This window comes from Mus musculus, chromosome 18 (assembly GCF_000001635.26).
Source record: "Mus musculus strain C57BL/6J chromosome 18, GRCm38.p6 C57BL/6J".
NCBI classification, from domain to species: domain Eukaryota; kingdom Metazoa; phylum Chordata; class Mammalia; order Rodentia; family Muridae; genus Mus; species Mus musculus.
Window position 1 is genome coordinate 20091963 of NC_000084.6, and position 18991 is coordinate 20110953.

Genomic DNA, 18991 nt, shown 5'->3' on the forward strand with positions numbered 1-18991 from the left:
ATAAGAATTTATTTTCCTTTCATCTAGTGCCAGGGCTTCACCCCTCTTTGTGCTTTACCCTAAAAGCCTCCAAACTCTCTCAGTGTGTAGAGACATCTAAACATTCTCTACTGGAATAAAATGTTATACCATAGACTCTCTTCTTAGAATGTAAGCAGTAACGCTTTCATTATTAGAAGGACCAACTCCTCATCTCATGCCTCCTAGTTTCCATGATCCTGCACTTAGAATTTTAACATCTAAATGTAAGTAGATAGAGAGTCCTGTTTCACAGCATAATTATATGTATAAGCTGTTTAGATTTCATTTTTACTTATAGGAATAGCAAACTTAAAAAATAAACCACATTATCCAGAGCTGTAAAGTATATTAAATCAGTATGTTTCTCAGCTAATATCCGCCCACCTGTTATTCTGCAGAGTTTTGGAACTTATAGTAAGATAACTCTATAAAACAAACACAGAGTATATTTGAGGTGTGGATCAAAGAGAAAGGTACTATGCAGGTAGTTTACTTGGTAATGACATTCACAGTAAAAGGGCGCTCAGCTTTTGAAAGCTGGATTAGCTTAGCTGATAGGAGAGTTCTTTAATGCTCAGAATATAAAGCAGTAAAGCTTTCGTTATTAGAAAGACCAAACCTCATCTCATGACTTCTCATTTCCATGGTCATGAAGAGGATGTGTAACCTGGTACTTCCATCCCAAAGGCAGCGGGACTGAGAGGTGAGAAAAGCTCTAATGGGCAGAGTGGTCATGAGTCAGCTTGTCCTGTCTGCATAAACAGGAAGCAGTCTTCATCAGTTAACCTTTGGTCTCTCAGTAGCTACACTGCTTGCTTTAAAACCAACAAAAGGGCCAGAGAGATGGCTCAGTGGTGAAGAGCATGGTACTTCTTTTCCAGAGGATCCGAGTTCAAGTCCCAGCATTCGTAACAGGTGGCTCACACCACCCACAGCTCCTAAGGCCTCTTGGGTCACCTGCACTCACATGCATACACCTATACCCAAACACATACTTTTATATTTAAAAAAAAAACATTGTAGCTAAAATAGGCTGGATAGCCAATAATATCTGGGGAACTGTTATATATTATTAATTTGAGGAAATTCAAGAAATGTGTAGAAATAGCCTATGTTACTGTCTGTCAATACATTTTACATGCTTAGCATGTACATCTAAAAACACCAGAAATCTTGTTGAGTTAATCAAACAGGCAAAAAATTTAATTCTGTCTGAAAACCCCAAGATGATAATTTTTTAAATCTCTATGAGGATTTGTCTTACATGGGTAATACTTTATTACTCATTTTAACTTTTATTTCATTTATCTCTATGGCATAGATTTATATAATGTTTTGCATAATAGTACATGTGTACACTAGCAAACATTGGTAGCACATTAATATGCATATGTTTATTTAAACTATCTAATATGGTTCCAGGAGGCAGGAGTTTATTTCAAGAGTTTCAGGATCATCACTTGACAGTTGACAGTATTTGAAGGAAACACTCTATAGAGTAGAACTAGTTCATGGTTGTTCTTTAACTGAAAATAGATTTTTTTTCATATAATAAATTCCAATTACTGTTTCCTCTCCCCCAGCTCCTTCCAACTCCTCCCCACTTCCCCTCCCTCCTAAATCCATACTTTACCTTTCTCTCTTTAGAAAACAAACAGGCATCTAAAACAATAATAATACAAGCAAAACAGAATAGGACAAAATAAGCAGAAAAGAAGAAGCCAAGTAAAAGCACAAGAAACATATATAGACTCAGAGACACACACATTTGCACACACGAACATCCTATAAAAACAGGAAACCAAAAACATATATATGAAAAGACCTGTAAGGTAAGTGTCCTGGCGAGTTTTATGTCAACTTGACACAAGCTAGAGTCATCTGAGAAGAGGAAACTCCAGTTCGGAAAATGACTCCATAAAGCTAGGCTACAGACAAGCCTGTAGAGCATTTTCTTAATTAGTGATTGATGCAGGAGGGACCAGTTTATGGTGAGTGGAGCCATCCCTGGGCTGGTGGTCCTGAGTTTATAAGAAAGCAGGCTAAGCAAGGCATGATAAGCAAGCACTCCTCCATGGCCTCTGCATTTGTTCTCACCTCCAGGTTCCTGCCCTGTGTGAGTTCCTCCCTCACTGCTTTTGACAATGAACTGTTAAAAGGAGCTGTGAATAACATAAGTCCTTTCCTCTCCAACTTGCTTTTGTCATAGTGTTTCATCATAGCAATAGTAACCCTCACTAGGACAATTAAAAAAAAAAAAGTCCCTAGACAAGGCATTATGAGATTTAATTATATTCCTCAGCAGAAATAAACAAACCAGTACTCAAAATTAGACTTTGATCATTCACTCTCCTGTGGCTCTGCCCGAGGGGTGTACCGGGCACTAAATGGATGATCGGACTGAAATGAGCTATCATACTGAACACATTGTTGTAGATTATTAATTAGAACCTTAGAGGAAGCAGTGTCTGAACTAAGATTTGACCTAGACACATTCTATATTCATGTTTTTCTTCTAGAAAATGGCACTCACCTGTATCTGTCGCCACTACTGAAATATTGTACTGGTTGTTTTTCACAAACTTCGACTCTCTGTCCAGTACTTTCACAGTTCTCAAGTCTCCGGTGATTTTGTTAATCTCAAACCAATTATCTTCATCTCCTACCATCTCATACCTAGGTTTTCAGAAAGCAAGCATGGAATGACCAAAGCGGAAACACACAGACCATTCCTAAGTTTGAAATAAGTTCATGATCCAAGGAAGATGCAGGAGTTTTCAGGAAAGTGCATTACCTTAAGCCTTCACCACTGCTTGTCTCTGGGTCCACCGCTTTGTAGCCCAGGAGCTCTTGGCCCGCTGGCAGTCCATCTTTGCTCTGAATGACTTTGACTGGTGGCTGGCACTCAGGGCCCTCATCTCTGTCTTTAATTTTCACAGTGACAGTTGTGGTGCACATTGTTGGTGGTTGTGCGTTGGCAGCGTTAGTGAACTGGGCTTCATTAAGGACACCAATTTGCAGAGTGACTTGGCGGCTGACTTCATAGTTCAGTGGCTGTTTAATAAACATACACAGATCAGTCCCCATATTGGTATACAGAACACTAGTGATTCCAAGATTTAATAGACAGAGAATTCAATTCTTCGTTTTAAAATGTTGCCCAAAGCTGGTGCTAGCCAAAAAAAATCAATTATCTTCTTAAAATGGTTAAGATAATCAATTTTTGAGAATTGACCATTTTCCTTCCTACTTTTTTGCTTTGGAAGATCCCACCTTCATTTTTTTTATTGTAACTTTAAACACTAATAGGAGTGCAGTATGATTGTGTCTAATCCCAGTAAGGCTCCTGAAACAAGTTAAATTTAAAGGAAAAAGTGAAGGAAAGAAATACAGAAGACCAGCAGAAGGGGGGAAAGAAAGAATATACAGTGTAAAAGTTAAAAACATTTTATGAGAATCTTATCAGAAAAATAACTTCTTTGGAATGCTTTGAATTGCTCCTGGGGAATTAAAGGGGAAAGACATCGGACAAGGACACAATGATTCAGAGAGCAGCCAGAGAGTGCACATTCAGTACTGTCCACCAAGGCCACTGTCAGATTCAGCATTCCTCTGCCTTAGTTAGCCTCACTTATAGAGGACTGAAGTGTGAGTCTGATAAGAGTTTCTGCTTAGGAAGAGTTAAATACTAGAAAGGGTCTGTGTAAACCACTGTCAATCATTCCATCACAATACTGCACTACTATGGTGTGTGTGTGTGTGTGTGTGTGTGTGTCTATATCTGTGTCTTTGTGTGAGCATTAATTTTTAATGTATTTATTATGACACATCAACTGGCTACAACACTGACAAGTGACTCCCCTCCCCATGTGTCCTTTAACTGCCTCTAACTCCCCGGAGATGGGTTCATAGACAGAAATAATTTTTATATCAATGTTGAAACACAGGTTTGTATGGCTGTAAAAAATAGCTTTACGATTTTACATACCTTGACAACACACAAGACCCCTTCATTTGTATTTGGATCCGTTGTGATTTTGAAGTTCCCGTTTTCGTTCCCCTTTAGGATTGTGTATACCGCCTTCGAGTGGGGGGTGTTGGGCAAATCTTGGTCGTGCACCACCATTCTCAGAATCTCAACATCAATTCTGTTTTCTTCTACTTCTGTAGTATACTGAGGGAAGAAATGCCTTTCTATGTCCACAGTCTTTATATTTAAAATTATATTTAAACAATGTAATATGGAGTCAGAGATGCTCATAATTTGTAAAAGAATTTACAAAGTTTCATGCCCAGCTAACTTATTTCTTTCTTATCCTGTTTTCAAATTCCTTCCATTCACCTAAGGTGACCCATATCTTACGTTCTGTGAGGTGATTTTCCTGTGGATCAAGATGTAAATCTCTTAGCTATTTTTCTGTCACCATGTTTGCCTGTATGCCTTCATGTTTCCTGTCATGACAATACTGGATTAAATCTCTGAACTGTAAGTCAGCCCCAATTAAGTATTTTCCTTCATAAGAGTTGTTGTGGTCATGGTGTCTCTTCAAAGTAATTAAAACTTTACTAAGACAAGATGTAAGATGAAAAGGATTGGATCTAGGTATACGAATGAGCACTTTTACAATGAAGTATCCATCACCATATCAGATTCCTTGTTCTCTGACTAAAGCTCTGGTATAGATTCATGAAAGTGCAGAGTTACTCATTAAAAGTCAGAAAAACTATCTTTCCTTGGCAATCTCATCATATACTATGTCTCACATAATTTGCTAGCTAAGGCCTAAGATGGGAGGAGCTCTGGGCAGGACTTCATTCTGACCCAAGCAGAGTGTATAAGGCTGATCTCTTTTCTGATTCATAACTTGAAATGCACAGGACTGGAGAGAAAGCTTCTTCTTCAGCATTTAAAAGAATCCCCAAACTGACAATAATAACCAAGAAAACATTGAACACATGAGGTACATCAGAACAGAAGTGCTCTTCAGTGGCTAAGAGCAAAGGCACTTTCTCACATCAGAAACTTGATCACCTCAGCTATTCTTCTTACAAAACCCACACTTTTCTGACTTGTTTTTAAGTGATTACTATTTAAAACAAAATGTCTGTTTTCAGGAAGCTGGCATATTCTAGATGTTTTTTTTTAAATATGAAGGAATCTAGATCAACAAGCATACAAGTCTACTCACAGAAGTTTGGGTGAAGTATGGCGAGTTGTCATTCTCATCCTCCAGTGAGATGGTGATTGTTCCTGTGGTGAACAGACCAAAGGGCTGGCCCCCCATGTCTCGTACCTCCATCACTAGCTTGTAAGTGTCACATTTCTGTAAAAGAAAAAAGAGGAACAGGAGGGAGGGAGGGAGGGAGGGAGGGAGGGAGGGAGGGAGGGAGGGAGGGAGGGGGGGAGGGGAGGAAGAGGAAGGAAGGGAGGGAGTATATTGGTAAATACATCTATTTCCACTCACTGACAGTTATGATATATACTCTGTGTGTTATGGTTATATTACAAATACACTTTCAAAATGTATATATGTGTGTGTTAACACAACTGCATGCCCATGCCTGAATATTTTTTTAAAAGAACTCTGTAAATACAATGCAAAACAAGAAACTGAACAAATAATGCAGCTAATTTCAATTGTCAGTTCGCCTAGGTTTAGAATCACCCAGGAGACATACCGGGGCATGCCTGAAAGGGAATGTCAAGGGGTTTCACTGAAGAGAGAGTACTGAGTGTGGACAGTACCATCCTGTGCACTAAGGATCAGCACCATCCTCTTTGCTAAGATCCCAGACTATATAAAAGGAGAAATGGAGAAAGACAGCAGAGATGCAGCATGCAGCTCTCTGTGGTTCCTGACTGTGACGTGTGAACAGCTACCTCACACCATGCCTTCCCTGCCATGGTAAACTGTACTCTCAAAGCCAGGCACAAACAAAACCTTCCTTTCTACTCACAGTGAAACAAACAGCTTCCCAGAAGCTGATTTTTTGCATTTAAAATTTCAATTTACCCATTCATAACTGACAAAACGTAAGCAAAATTCAAAGTTTCTTTAGCTGTGAAATGAGTAAGTATACTCCTATATCCAGGCAATGAAAGAATAATTTGTACTGTAAAGTAATGAGCTACTGAGCCATAAAAAGATATGTGGGAAGTTCAGATTACTAGGAGAAAGCAACCAGCATGGAAAGGCTTCATATTGTGTGGCTCAGACTGTCGCATTCTGGAAAAGGTGAAACTGTAAAGAATCTCTCTCTCTCTCTCTCTCTCTCTCTCTCTCTCTCCCCTCTCCCTCTCCCTCTCCCTCTCTCTCTTTCTCTCTCTCTCTGGTATTATATGTATATATTATATATATATAATATATAACACACACACACACACACACACACACACACATATATATATGTGCAGTTTTCATTTGTTCTTCAATATACCTAAGGAATCTTGATTTCATATGTTCTTCTGAATTCCCAGCTAGGTCCCTTCTTTTAGAATCTTCCCAGCTTAATGAAAACCCAGACATTAGTCTTGCACTATAGTATTCCTATGATAAATAGATGTGTGTGTGTGTGTGTGTGTGTGTGTGTGTGTGTGTTTACACGCACGCGCACGCACACATGTGAATGGTTCTGAGGTAAGGAGAGGGAACTATGAAAAGACAATAGTCCTGCCACACTGGACGTGTGCAGGCATGGGGAAGGAAACAAATGGGAATCTTCTGGTTTTCTCATCAATTTACCAAATGGCATACATTGTAATGAAATTACTTTTTCAAAAGCAGAAGTGAAGCAAATTAAAGCAGTATTATCAGGACCTCACATCAGCACAATGAGAGCAAGTCAGACCTGTCTTATCCTTGTACTATCTCAGCATCTCTGCAGATGCAAAGAAGTCTCTAGAGAGTCACTGGGCATAGCTTGGGAAGAAAGCTTAAGGAGTAAGCATGTTGACTGTACTGTAATCATCCTGGTGGTAATTACCAGCTTAAACAGTGACTGGTGCATTAATGCACTGATCCATTACCTCTCTGTCCAGTAAAGGTGTGGTGGTAGTGATCACACCTGTGTCTGGGTGGATGGAGAAGTGCTTTGGCTGGTCTGGGATTTGTTGTAAGATTTTGTACTTCAGACGAGTGTGTAGAGTTCCTGGCTCATCCTTGTCTATGGCAGTCACTTGTCCCACTGAAGTTCCTGTTCAGATAAAGCCAATGTTGTCAAATGTAAATCATAATACAATGAATTATAAACAAAAAATACAGACATCACTGCAGTAGATTTTCAAAACACACACAGAGAGACACACGCAAGACACACACACACATACACCCCAGTGTTTTTTACAGATAATTTGAGGATTGTATAAATGTTCTTACAGATTTTTCCCAAACCCCTCTTCCTTGGAACTTCAGCTAGGTATATACTGTGAAAAGCATTCCTTGTATTTTACATACAAGGATTTAAGACCTTTGGTAAGAGTGACTCTCAAATTTTTTCTCACTATCTACAATTAGCATTTAACAATAGTTCACAGACTATTTTTAAAAGGAAAACTCTCTTGTAGCATAACTTAATATAATATCTTTTCATAGCAAAGACATTGACTTTTTCACTTTAACATAAATAAATATATTTAATATAAATAAAAATAAATGTGCTGAAGTATTCTTAGATGCAAGCAGTTGTTTTTTTGTGTTTATTTTTATTTGTGAAATTTTCATACATGTATTCAATGTATCTTATTCATATCCAATCCCTGCTCCCTCCTTCCAGTTCTCCCAATGGTGTATCTGCTGACCAACTTCATGGCTCTGTTTTTTATAGCTCACTAAGTCCAATTAATGCTGCCCATATGTGTGTGGCTGGGGGTGGGGGCACGCACTGGGGCACAGGCAACCTACAATGGCCAACCAGCCCTTAACAACCATTAGCTGTTATTAGCTCCTTAGTTAGGGACAGGGTGTGTAGAGAGAGACTCTCCCTGCTCCATGGTGGAATTTTTAACTCTCTCGATCATGTGGAGGTCTGGTGCGGGTTACCATAGCAAGTGTGAGTTCATGTATGTAACTACAATGTCATGCCATGTTCGGGGACAGAAGTACACGGCTCTCTATCCCTTCCTCTCTTACATTCTTCCTGCCCCCTTGTCTACAGTGTTCCCTGAGCCTTTTGCCACCAAACAACACCCAATGTCTGTCTGCATGTGCCATATTTTATTTATCTCTTGGCAGCTGACTGGCATTGAGTTATGTGTACTTTCTCAATATTATTGTTAACCCTTTCATGGACATTTATATTCAAGTTCTCTGTGGACACAGATCTCAGTTATAGGAATTGAATCATTGATTCACATGGTTGGTAACTGTGTTTGGAAAAGTACCAGACATGCTTCCACCCATCTCCACCTGCCCCATGGTCTGCTGAGAAGACTCAAGTAAGTGTCTTCTCATGATCACTATGACTGTCCCCTTTTCCTAATGGCTGTCACCTTAGAGAATGTGAGATATCTTGTGCTAAGATTTTGATTTGCCCATCTCTAATGACTAATGCAGATAACTGATGAATGATCCTGAGCATGTTTTCATGGGCTCACCAGACATGTGCACAACCTCATCTGTTCTAATGAAAGTATTTGTCTTTTCTTTCTTTCATTTTTCTTGTAGCACTCCTTCCATATATTATAATTTTTGTTTTCCTTTTTTTGGATATTTTCTTTATTTACATTTCAAATGCTATCTTCTTTCCCAGTTTCCCTTCCCTTCCCCTGCTTCTATGAGGATGTTCCTCCACCCACCCATCCATTCTCACCTCCCCGCCCTCGATTCCCCTACACTGGGGCATCTTTTGAGCATTCATAGGACCAAGGACCTCTCCTCCCATTTATGCAAGCAGTCGTTAATATAGAATTAAGTGTGATTAATGAGTTAAATGTGATACAGTAGTCAGAGGATATTCTTAGACTGGGCATGAGGATTTTAAAGATGCTTCTGAGAGGGCAACATGATATCTGCCCATAGACCCAGCAGCAGAATAACAGCAGAAATCCACAATAACTACAATTTCTTACAAGACTTTCAAACACTGAGTTTTCTGTTGTTCTTCCACAGGCATAGTGGATCTTGGCTTCATATATTCTCTCTCATTTCCCAGCTAAGTCCCTTCTTCTGGAACCATCCCAGCTGAATGAACCATCCAGCCATTATTCCTGCACTACAATATCTCTAGGTATCAAACTTCCAAACACCAAATTCTAACCCTAGGGAGAACTGAATTAAATAAAGTTTACCAGCATCCTGGTCATGACATGAAAAGGATATTAACTTATATCAATTATCAAATTAAAATTTAAAAAAATTAGCTCAAAACAACTTGACCCTTAATAGAAAAAAAAAACATTCTATTAGGAAAATAAAAAATATATGTAATCCAAAATACTAAAAAAAAAAGCATAAAGTGAAATTATAAAACTAAACTTTTACGGAGAAGTATCTCTCTATATAGGCAGAGCTGCCCTTATGACATCCAGGTTGGTCTTGAATATCCAGACGTCACTGATCCCTACTTTCTGAGATTTAAGGTTTGTGCCACCATGCCTGGTAGTTTTACCATACAGTACTTTTGAAGTATAAATGATCTTGTTAATATACTACTGTAAAATGTCAGGCCAGCAAAATGAAACTGGCTGAATGGCTTGCTGTTGAGCCTGATGACCTGAGCTCAAGACCCCAAATCCAAATTGCAAGGAGAGAACCTAGACAGGTTAAAACACACACACACACACACACACACACACACACACACCACGTTAATGAATGTTGTTTTTTTTTAATGTGAACTCACCAGATCGGCAATTTTCAGGCACACTAAAAACTGTTAATTTGGTTTCAAAATATGGGGCATTGTCATTGTCATCTTCAACCTTAAACAGCAGGGGGAGAGGGTAGTCTGGGGCATAGCCATCAGCAGTTGTTGCATATCCATATACCTGGAAGGGAAGAAACAACATCAGCTGCTTCTTATGTGACAAACCACGCACAAAAGGAAGCCCAGGAGTAGGGCAGAGGTATTGTGTAAAAACATGTACAGGTATGTGCAGCTACAAAATGATTCTATGCACAGAACACATAGTCACTGTGTGTGCTCCCTGTACCTTCACCCCCTTGAAAAGTTATTTCTCATTATTATTCTACCAAAATTCCATGTGCTCTCAGTTTCATGAGCTCTGAGTGCTTTCAGAACTAACTGTGGTTTTTAACTTGTTAGAACCCAGATACACCCATCGTAGTTGTGTTCATAACATCTACTAGCAAAACTTAAAATGTGTTTCAATTTTAATATACATATATATTATATCACAATTAATTCTAGGGAATATCTCTGCCTGTATTTTCTTATTTTTATTTTACAAACATGCATTTATAATAGAATGATAATAAAAACATATTTGTATTCTTTACATGACAATGGACTGCATATTGATTCCAACCAACAGGATTTAGGTTTGTTCTTTTTTTATTTTCTTTCATATAAATTCTACCCAGATATTTTTGTACTCTCTCTATGTGTTGGTGCACTATGAGTGTTCAGTAAGTAGTTGTTTAATTACATCCTCACTAATCCCTGTAACATAATCCCACCATGCTAACATCCCAAGCCCCACTATCACCATCACCACCACTATCCTCACCATTGTGGTGGTTTGAATGAGAATGACCCCTATAGACTAATATATATAAATTTTTGGTCCCAGTTTGTGAACAGTAAAGAAGAATTAGTATGTGTGATCTCACTGAGAAAGTGTGTCTCAGGTTGTGGGCTTTGAGGTTGCAAAAGTCTATTCCAAGCCCAGTCTCCCTCTTACTATGCCTGCAACTTTCAGACCAGATGTGAGCTCTCAGCTGTTGCTTCAGTGCCTTGCTTGCCTGCCTATGACCACACCCACCACTGTGATGACTATGGACTAACCCTCTGAAACTGTCAACAGGCCCCCAGTTAAATGCTTCTTTGATAAGTTGCCTTGGTCATGCTGGATCTTCATATCAATAATAGCCCTAACTAAGACTACCAACATCACCACCATAACCCTTGCAACATATCACCATCACTACCACCACTGTCACCATCATCACCTCATCACTGTCACCACCATCACCACCATCACCACCCCTATTGTCACACTACATCTTCACCACCATATTTAGAATATTCAAATATTACACTATTCAGTCTTCCATCAGTCCCTCTCTTCTCCCCTAGGCTGTATGCGTTTTTCTCAAAATGCTGGTTTTGAAATTTAAGACTAGTTGAAAGCAGAAAATTGTCTAATAGATTACAACTCTCATCATACATGAAGCTTCAGAGTCACAGGTAAGTTCCTAACACAGCAACAGAACATCTAATAATGGATTAGTTTTAATTAAAATTTTCTTTCTATTGTATCATCATTTTCTCTCTTAGAAAAACAAACTACCCCATCTTTTTGAGCCTCCTGTGTTGATTGGCCTACTTTGTCACAAAGGATTACCCTACTTCCATCCATTCTGCCATCGCTTACAGTGCATCCTGCCTGTTCACTCTTCCAATAGTGACCATCTTTCCCACCATGTAGGAAGCACTTGTAGCTTCAAATAATCATCTCATCTCTTGATAGTTGAGTACATCAGGCATTGCTTTTACAACTAATTCGGACTCAGAGATCTTGTGTCACATACTATATTGGTTTTAGTGTTCACTAGTAATGAGTCTAGAGTCTCCCCAAAGAAATCCTAATTGAAATAGTTCCAAACAGGAAAATTGAAACTAGAAAAGCACCTAACATGAAGGCTGGGCTTGACCTCTCATAGAATTTGCCCATGCTTATATAATAGAGGAACTAAATATAGATATTTTCTTAACTGGTCCATATAGCAACACTTAAAAACCTCAAGTAATGTTTTTATGTACTAAGTAGATGTCATTGTTCTATATAATAAAAACAATATAATTCATTGAAATCTTAGTATGATAGTAATAATATTAGTCATGTATTAAGAATGCCTTTTCAATGCCATGGGCTTGTTATTTTTATAGCCTTTCCATTTTTAATTTTTCTGGTGGATTATGTTGGTTAAATGAAACTATTTTTAAACACAGCAATTTATTATTAAAATCTCACATTTATATAAATTAAATAAAAGTAGATGGCCAAACAATTTCATCAAAACCCCTACTACAAAATTCTAGAGTATGTATATTGTATGTCTCTAAGGAGTTCTCTTGTTTGCATTCAATATTGTCAATTCAGCATTATAACACCTCTGTGGTAGGTATAATAGATATTAGCAGCCTATAAACTAAGAAAACAGATTCCTAGAGGTTGTGGCTCATCAAGTTACAAGAAACAGTGACAGATACTTAAAATATACTTGAGGAACAAGCCATAGAATGTGTCTTGAAAAAAATGAACTGTTTGAAAAGAACATTAGAACCAGGAGTGCTGGATGTGTCTATGACTGCAAGTGTAAGATCTATATATGATCAAGACAGACAAAATCCCTGCATGGGTACGGGGGAAGGCTCATTTCTTTTCCCCTAGCTGAGAAACTATTAGTTATTGATGCCTCCTAGGAGGGAGAATCAGTTTTTCTCCAAGGAAACAGTGTCCTCTAGACATAACAGGACTGATGCTCATCTGAACTCAGACTCTGACAGCAAGCATTGGGCCTACACAGGTTCAAACCAGATAACATCCTAGTACTGAGAATGGGAAATGGATACAAAATACTTACTATCTCTAATAGAAAAGCTGTCTGCAATTGATTCCTGCAAGAAAAGCAGTTCCAATGGAGCATCACTGGGTATATAAACCAAACTCCAAAGAAGACCCCATGCCCAAGAGCAGTTGGCCAACACAAAACAAAGACCATGCTTTATTATGTGTGGTTTTGTTTTGTTTTGATAACTTCTGGCTTATAGGGGTTTGTCTATCTGTCTGTCTATTTTGATCTTTATTTTTTGTTTTACTATGGGTTTTTAAGATGGACAGATGAAGCTGGATAGGTAGGGAAATGAGTGGGGTTTTTAGAGGGGTTATGGAGAATGAAGAATATATTGTATAATTTTTTAAATAAAAAAGAGGGAAAAGAATAAATATATTTATACAGTCTTTTATCATAAGTTAAAAATAATTAAATGGATTATTGTTTTAAAATATTGATATATAATTTTAAACATATTAATTAAAACTTTTCCTTTGACAAAGACATCTTCTATTCCATCCTGCTTCTAATGATTTTATAGATTACATTGTGTTTACAAGTTCTTGTAATACTTTACTTAGTAAATTCTATTTTAAACCTTATATTTTACAAGTGGCATTCTGAATGCCAATTTAGACATAAACATCAGAGAAACAGAGTATTTCTTAAGGTAAAGTTGCCCAAATCCTAATTGAATATAGATTCCAAATTATTTTATTCATCATAAAAAGTATAAAACTAGCAAAGCATAGGGCAAGAAAGTAATTCAGTGGCCACACACAGAAAGATGACTCAGAGGAAAGATGGGTGTGGCTGAGAAGGCAAGAGTTTGGGATGAAAAAAGGAGAATGAGAAAAAAAAATCATTGTATAAATGTACGAAAGTGTCAAACAATAGTAAAACTTAGTGTCAAAGAGGTTTGTTTCAATTATTCTCCCCCCTCCCTCTGACAATATTAATAGAAAGAAGCAAAGAAAAACAGCAGGTTGAAACCAGCTCCTATCAGAATGCTGATAGATATTCAATGAAGTAGTTCCTGCACCATGCACAACAGATTGCTTCTTATATCTTGGCAGAGTACATTCTTAGTAACTGCTCTGCTTCTGGGGAAGGCATTGTCTAAGCAGTAAGTGTCCCATATGTCTCTTGCAGCAACTTTCACTAGTATGTAGACAGAAAAGTAAGTGTGACTGCAATAGGACTAGGTATAGGATATAAACCTTTAGCTTATGCAGATAAGACCCTGTGTTTAATCACCAAAACCAAAAAAAAAAAAAAAAAAAAAAGGAGAGATGAAAATGACAACCATGCTGGGCTAAAGATAGCTCCACAACAGAGCACTTGCTCACCAGCTATGGCCAATGGCCTTTGGAATCTACTCCCAGCACTTTAAACACTAAAAGCAAAATGGTTACAAAGAAGCTTGGCTTCTCTCTCTTACACCTTCAATAAACATTCTTAAAAATGGTTTTTGGATCTGGGTAAAAGCAAAATATGTTTAATCTAGAGAACCTTTGAAGAAGCATAAAATACATCAAGTGTCACAACAGATTCACCTTTGTCCTCAGTCATGAAATATCTACAGCAGAATTATTGTATGGTGTTTTAAAACTTGTGCTACCTTAATGAGTTCATTTACAGATATTCTAGAACAAAGACTAGTCTCTTCCTTATTAATTCTTTACCAAAAACCCTCTGCTTTTTACTTGTCTTTCTTCCCTTCTATTTCACATTCTAAGTGCTGAGTAACAGTTGATTTATCTTCCCATCCTTCTTCCCTTCCCTTCCTCTCTCCTCTCCCTTACCTTCCCCCTTTTCTTTCTTTCTGTTCTTCTCTTGGTATTGTGTTAGACTCTCACTCAATAGCCCAATCTGGCCTTGAATTCACAATCTTCCTGTCTTGGCCTCCCCTCTGCATTGGTATGTTGACAGGATGCCCATCCAAGATGCCTGACTCCAAACAGATTTTTTATTGTAAACGCATCATCTTCTTGGGAGCCCTGCACTCCTCTCAGAAGTTATCTTCTTTCACAGGTGGCTTGCTAGGGATAAAACTTGGAAGAAAGGCTACAAAGATTCCTGCCTGGACTTGCTTTGCAGGTATTTCTCTTGGTTAAGCTCCAACAGCAAAGAGCACTGTTACTGCCCTCACTGAGAGTTGGCAATTGTAAGGCCTTAAGCAGTGTCTGTCAATGCCATCCTCCTAAGCCATGAGGTGACTCTTATATAGCAGTTAATATTACAATACTAAATAGATGTGTGGATTTATCTTTAGGTAGAAGAATAAGATGGACTGGTAAGTATGTTCTAGATGCTTAGACAATTCAAGAATTAACTTTCTTAAGAAAGGTGTGTGTGTGTGTGTGTGTGTGTGTGTGTGTGTGTGTGTGTGTGTTGGGGGCAGGGGGCAATAGAGTAACACCAGACTAAGCAAGGCCTGAAATGGTGGATTCAACCAATGTATATACATATTCAGAATCCCATGAGTGATACACACAGCCCAGCTCAAAACAGCTAAGTCGAACTTTCTGGGCATGGGTCCAAGTGGCAGTTTTGCTTATTTTGTTTTTTAGGTCTCATATGTTTTACAACATAAAAGCTTGGCTGACACTAATGGAATCATTTTATTGTAAAGAACTTTAAACCCAGTGAAAATCTCAGTTACTTCTCCAGGGATTTGTAGATAAGCATCTGTGCTTGAAAATTTGTTATTATATTTTCTATATGTCCTCTACACATTTGCTTCCCTGGTTAAACTAACTGTCTCTTTTTCAGTCTGGCACCAGTTTATATTGAATATTAGTAATATTATATGTATAAATAAATTATTTGACACATTATTTATTCTTTTAAAAATTCAATGTGTAAATATTAAAGCAATAAAGGCCTAATGTCAAATAAATATTTCAGTAATCTTACCAAAAATTGGTCATACTGTTCACGGTCAATGCTTCGGGTACAATAGATGTCCCCGGTGTCTTTCTCTATGTAGAACAAATTGTAAGGCTCTTTGTCTACTCCTGGTCCACTGATAGAGTAAAAGATGGTGTAATTCTGGGCAGCATCAGATTGGATCTATAAAAAGAAGAAACAATTTGGAGAAAGAACAGATACATCATGATCAATATCTTAAGCTAGTCTCTTTTGGGAGTTTATTTTAAATCACTCTCTCTCTTTCCTCTGTTCCTTTGCCCATTTTATTCGAAATCTTATCTTCATTCTTCCATGTGTGAAGTCACAGACTTTTGTCCTTTGTTTGATCCCTGATGTTTTACTCTCCATGAAGTTCTGAATCCTGTGGAGTAGTATGCCTTTACCATCTTCTGTTTCTGTACATGGTATAGGAAACCTTTCTGTGATTTCAAATTATTTGGCATTAAAAACTGTGTGATCACTATTGAAGTAGTACAACCTCTTGCACAAATAATTCTTTAGATCTCAGACTGTTCCAAAGCTGCCCTGTGTTTGCATTTTAGCTGGGTAGCAGTGAGATATCTCACTTCCTACACAACATCAACAAATGGGTAGTTTGGGGGATACTTGTTTATTTAAGCTAAAGTTGAGTTATGCAAAGTTGGTAGATGTAATCTCTGGAAATTAATGCTTAGAAATCTAGTATAGTGTTGTGCAATGACTCAAGAGAACAAGTGCTTGCCACCAAGTCTGACTACCTGAGTTTGAACCTTAGAACACACATGGTGGAAGGAGAGAACCAACGGCTTCTAACAGCAGCTGATTCACAGACATTTGTTTGTATGGTACATATGTGCTCCCTACCCCAAATAATTAAATAAAATGTTTGAATAGCTAGTGTTTAGATGAAAAAAAACTCCCTGGAGTCATTGTGTGTTCCTCATTTTGATGGATCAATTATTTCAATACAATTGATAATTTAAACCTCTCATTCAGTGTATTGTACACTACTTGTTCATGTATTTTATTGGGTGCTGGGGATAGAGCTTGAGACCTTGTGCATGCTGGACATACATACTAAGCCACAACCCCAGCCCATTAAAATTGTGCCTTTTAAACAGGAATGTTTAATGGTGAAAATATGTAAGACATATGAAATAAAAGAACATATAACAGACCTGCTGAATGTGTTGTGGAAATGGACCCAAAGAGTTCTCCATCAGTGAACATGGAATAGGAGCCCATCTTCTCTTACTGCGGTTGTGTACTGGCTCTTTGGTATGTCTTTTCCTAAAAACCTATATTTTATGAAAAATGAAAAAATACATCACTGAGCATTATTAAAACTGTGGGTTTTTTTTCCCATTCACCACTAAATGGGGAAAATAAGTAAGAATGGTACATGACAATATCATAAATAATCTCCAAAACATTTGTATTGTATTTTTCAGTAAACACACTCACATACACACTGACCTCATATTATATTCCCAAGTTCTTCCTGTTTTCTGATGTAACCAATTAGCAATCAAAATTTGGTTAGTCACTGGTATAAATTTCTTTGAGAAGCTGTAGACTCTCCCTGTCTCCCCAAAAGATGATCAATTAGGAAATATTTAAGAATTGGCTTCATTTTTTAGAATGGTACAGGTGAAATCCACTGAAACCCTGTCTATAAGCATTTATATACATCCACAAAAATGTGAACATCATTTATTCAAACATCTTTCATGAAATTTGGATAAAAAGAATAATATTTATAAGCATGGAACATTTTTAAACTCAAGAAAGAGTTTACACATCAAAACAGGTGTACTTGGGGAATCTATTTATAAGTGTAATCAGTAGTTTTAGATGACTACGCCATTGTGCTGAGTTTATTTAAAGTGAGATGTGAAGTTTAGTAATCTTTTTATGCTCAGGACTCACTACCCTTAAACAGGTGAAAGTGAGCTTATGATCAAAATACCTCCACAGAACACTACTGGCCAGGCCACACATCTACTCTAAAGACCGGGGTCCTACAGCCGTTTCTAAGTAGATGATCATGTCTCTTGGATGAGTGCCACCAGCCCAGTCATTTGGAAGGAAGCCACAGGGTGGAGTGGCACTGTTGGACTCCTTCACTGGTCCCTGAAACCGGTCCCTGCCTCATTCTCATTCTTCAGGTTGGCTCTTCTTCCTGCCACGCCTTAAAATTTATTTGAAACTTTTGATATTCCTACCTTGCTCCCTGGCCATAGTCTTCATCAATACTAACCATATAGTGTAAACACCACTCTCTTTAATAGTCTGGCTCTCAGTTAGGAGAACATTGAGTGCAAAAGGCAAGAGAACCATTCAAGGATGATGTCAACCTTGCAGGTGCTACAAGGGCCATGAAAGTACATCCTGCCCTAACATGCTTTACCTTTTTTTCTCTTGCTGACAGTACAACTTCTAGCTTCTTTTGTTCCTGCCCTTGACCATCTGAGAGCAAGATGGAGAACCCCCTCTTTTCAGAAGACAAAAGCAGGTCATGTGTTGTGTAAATTGTGCCGTCTTCTAGAATTCTGAAGGCTGGGTCACTGGACAGGATCAGGCTGGGTGATTTGAGACACTCTTCCAGATTCACTACAGTGAAGACATTTCACAGCAATTATCAGGTTAAACAGGGAGGGAACAAGTCTTACAGGAATGACAACTACATGCATAGGAGGAGCAGAAAGAGGGCAGGACACCGAACACCTGCTATTCTAAATGTAGGGATCGTGAAAGCTAAACTAGTGAAGTTATGGTTCCCTTTTCTTTTCCTTCCTCCATTCCTTTCTCTCTCCCTTCCTCCCTCCCTCCTTTTCTCTCTTATTCCATCCCTTCCTGCTTTCCTCCCTCTCTCCTTCCCTCCCTTCCCTCCATCTTCCTTTCTTCCTTCCTATCTACCTCCTCCCTTCTTCCCTTCTATATTTTCTCCCCTTCTCTCCCTCCCTTCATTTCCCCCCTCTTCCTTCCTTCCTCCCTTCTTTCTCCTTTCCTTCTTCCTTCCTTTGTTCCTTAGTTCCTTCCTTTAGCAGTGCTGAGGCTAGAATCAAGGACCTCATCCAGAAAAGACAAGCCTCAACTGCATCCACACTATTCTCATTACTTTCATTAAGAGTTAGTTTAAGAAATAAACTATTCTGAATCTTATTGGATTTGGATTGCTTCCACTTTCCCTAGTATCCACAGGTTTGTCTACAAAGGTCCTTATCTTAGAATGGTTCAACCTCATGACGGTGTGACAGTAACATGTGTGTGGTAAGAACTGACTTGGAGCCTGAGGCTTTAATACTTTTAATACTGAT

At 38.2% G+C, this 18991-nt stretch overlaps 1 protein-coding gene across 2 annotated transcripts in view; it reads right to left on the minus strand.

The window, feature by feature from the left end:
* The window catches only part of Dsc1 (desmocollin 1), a 31303-nt gene that overhangs the window by 8492 nt on the left and 3820 nt on the right, over nucleotides 1–18991 (minus strand). For both annotated transcript variants that reach the window (NM_001291804.1, NM_013504.5), the window contains exons 3-11: nucleotides 18082–18284; nucleotides 16850–16969; nucleotides 15678–15833; nucleotides 9862–10006; nucleotides 7049–7215; nucleotides 5211–5345; nucleotides 4010–4195; nucleotides 2816–3075; nucleotides 2555–2697 (exon numbers count right to left, since the gene is read on the minus strand). In NM_001291804.1, the coding sequence (NP_001278733.1) occupies nucleotides 2555–2697; nucleotides 2816–3075; nucleotides 4010–4195; nucleotides 5211–5345; nucleotides 7049–7215; nucleotides 9862–10006; nucleotides 15678–15833; nucleotides 16850–16969; nucleotides 18082–18284 (1515 nt within the window). The remainder of the gene's footprint in view (nucleotides 1–2554; nucleotides 2698–2815; nucleotides 3076–4009; nucleotides 4196–5210; nucleotides 5346–7048; nucleotides 7216–9861; nucleotides 10007–15677; nucleotides 15834–16849; nucleotides 16970–18081; nucleotides 18285–18991) is intronic.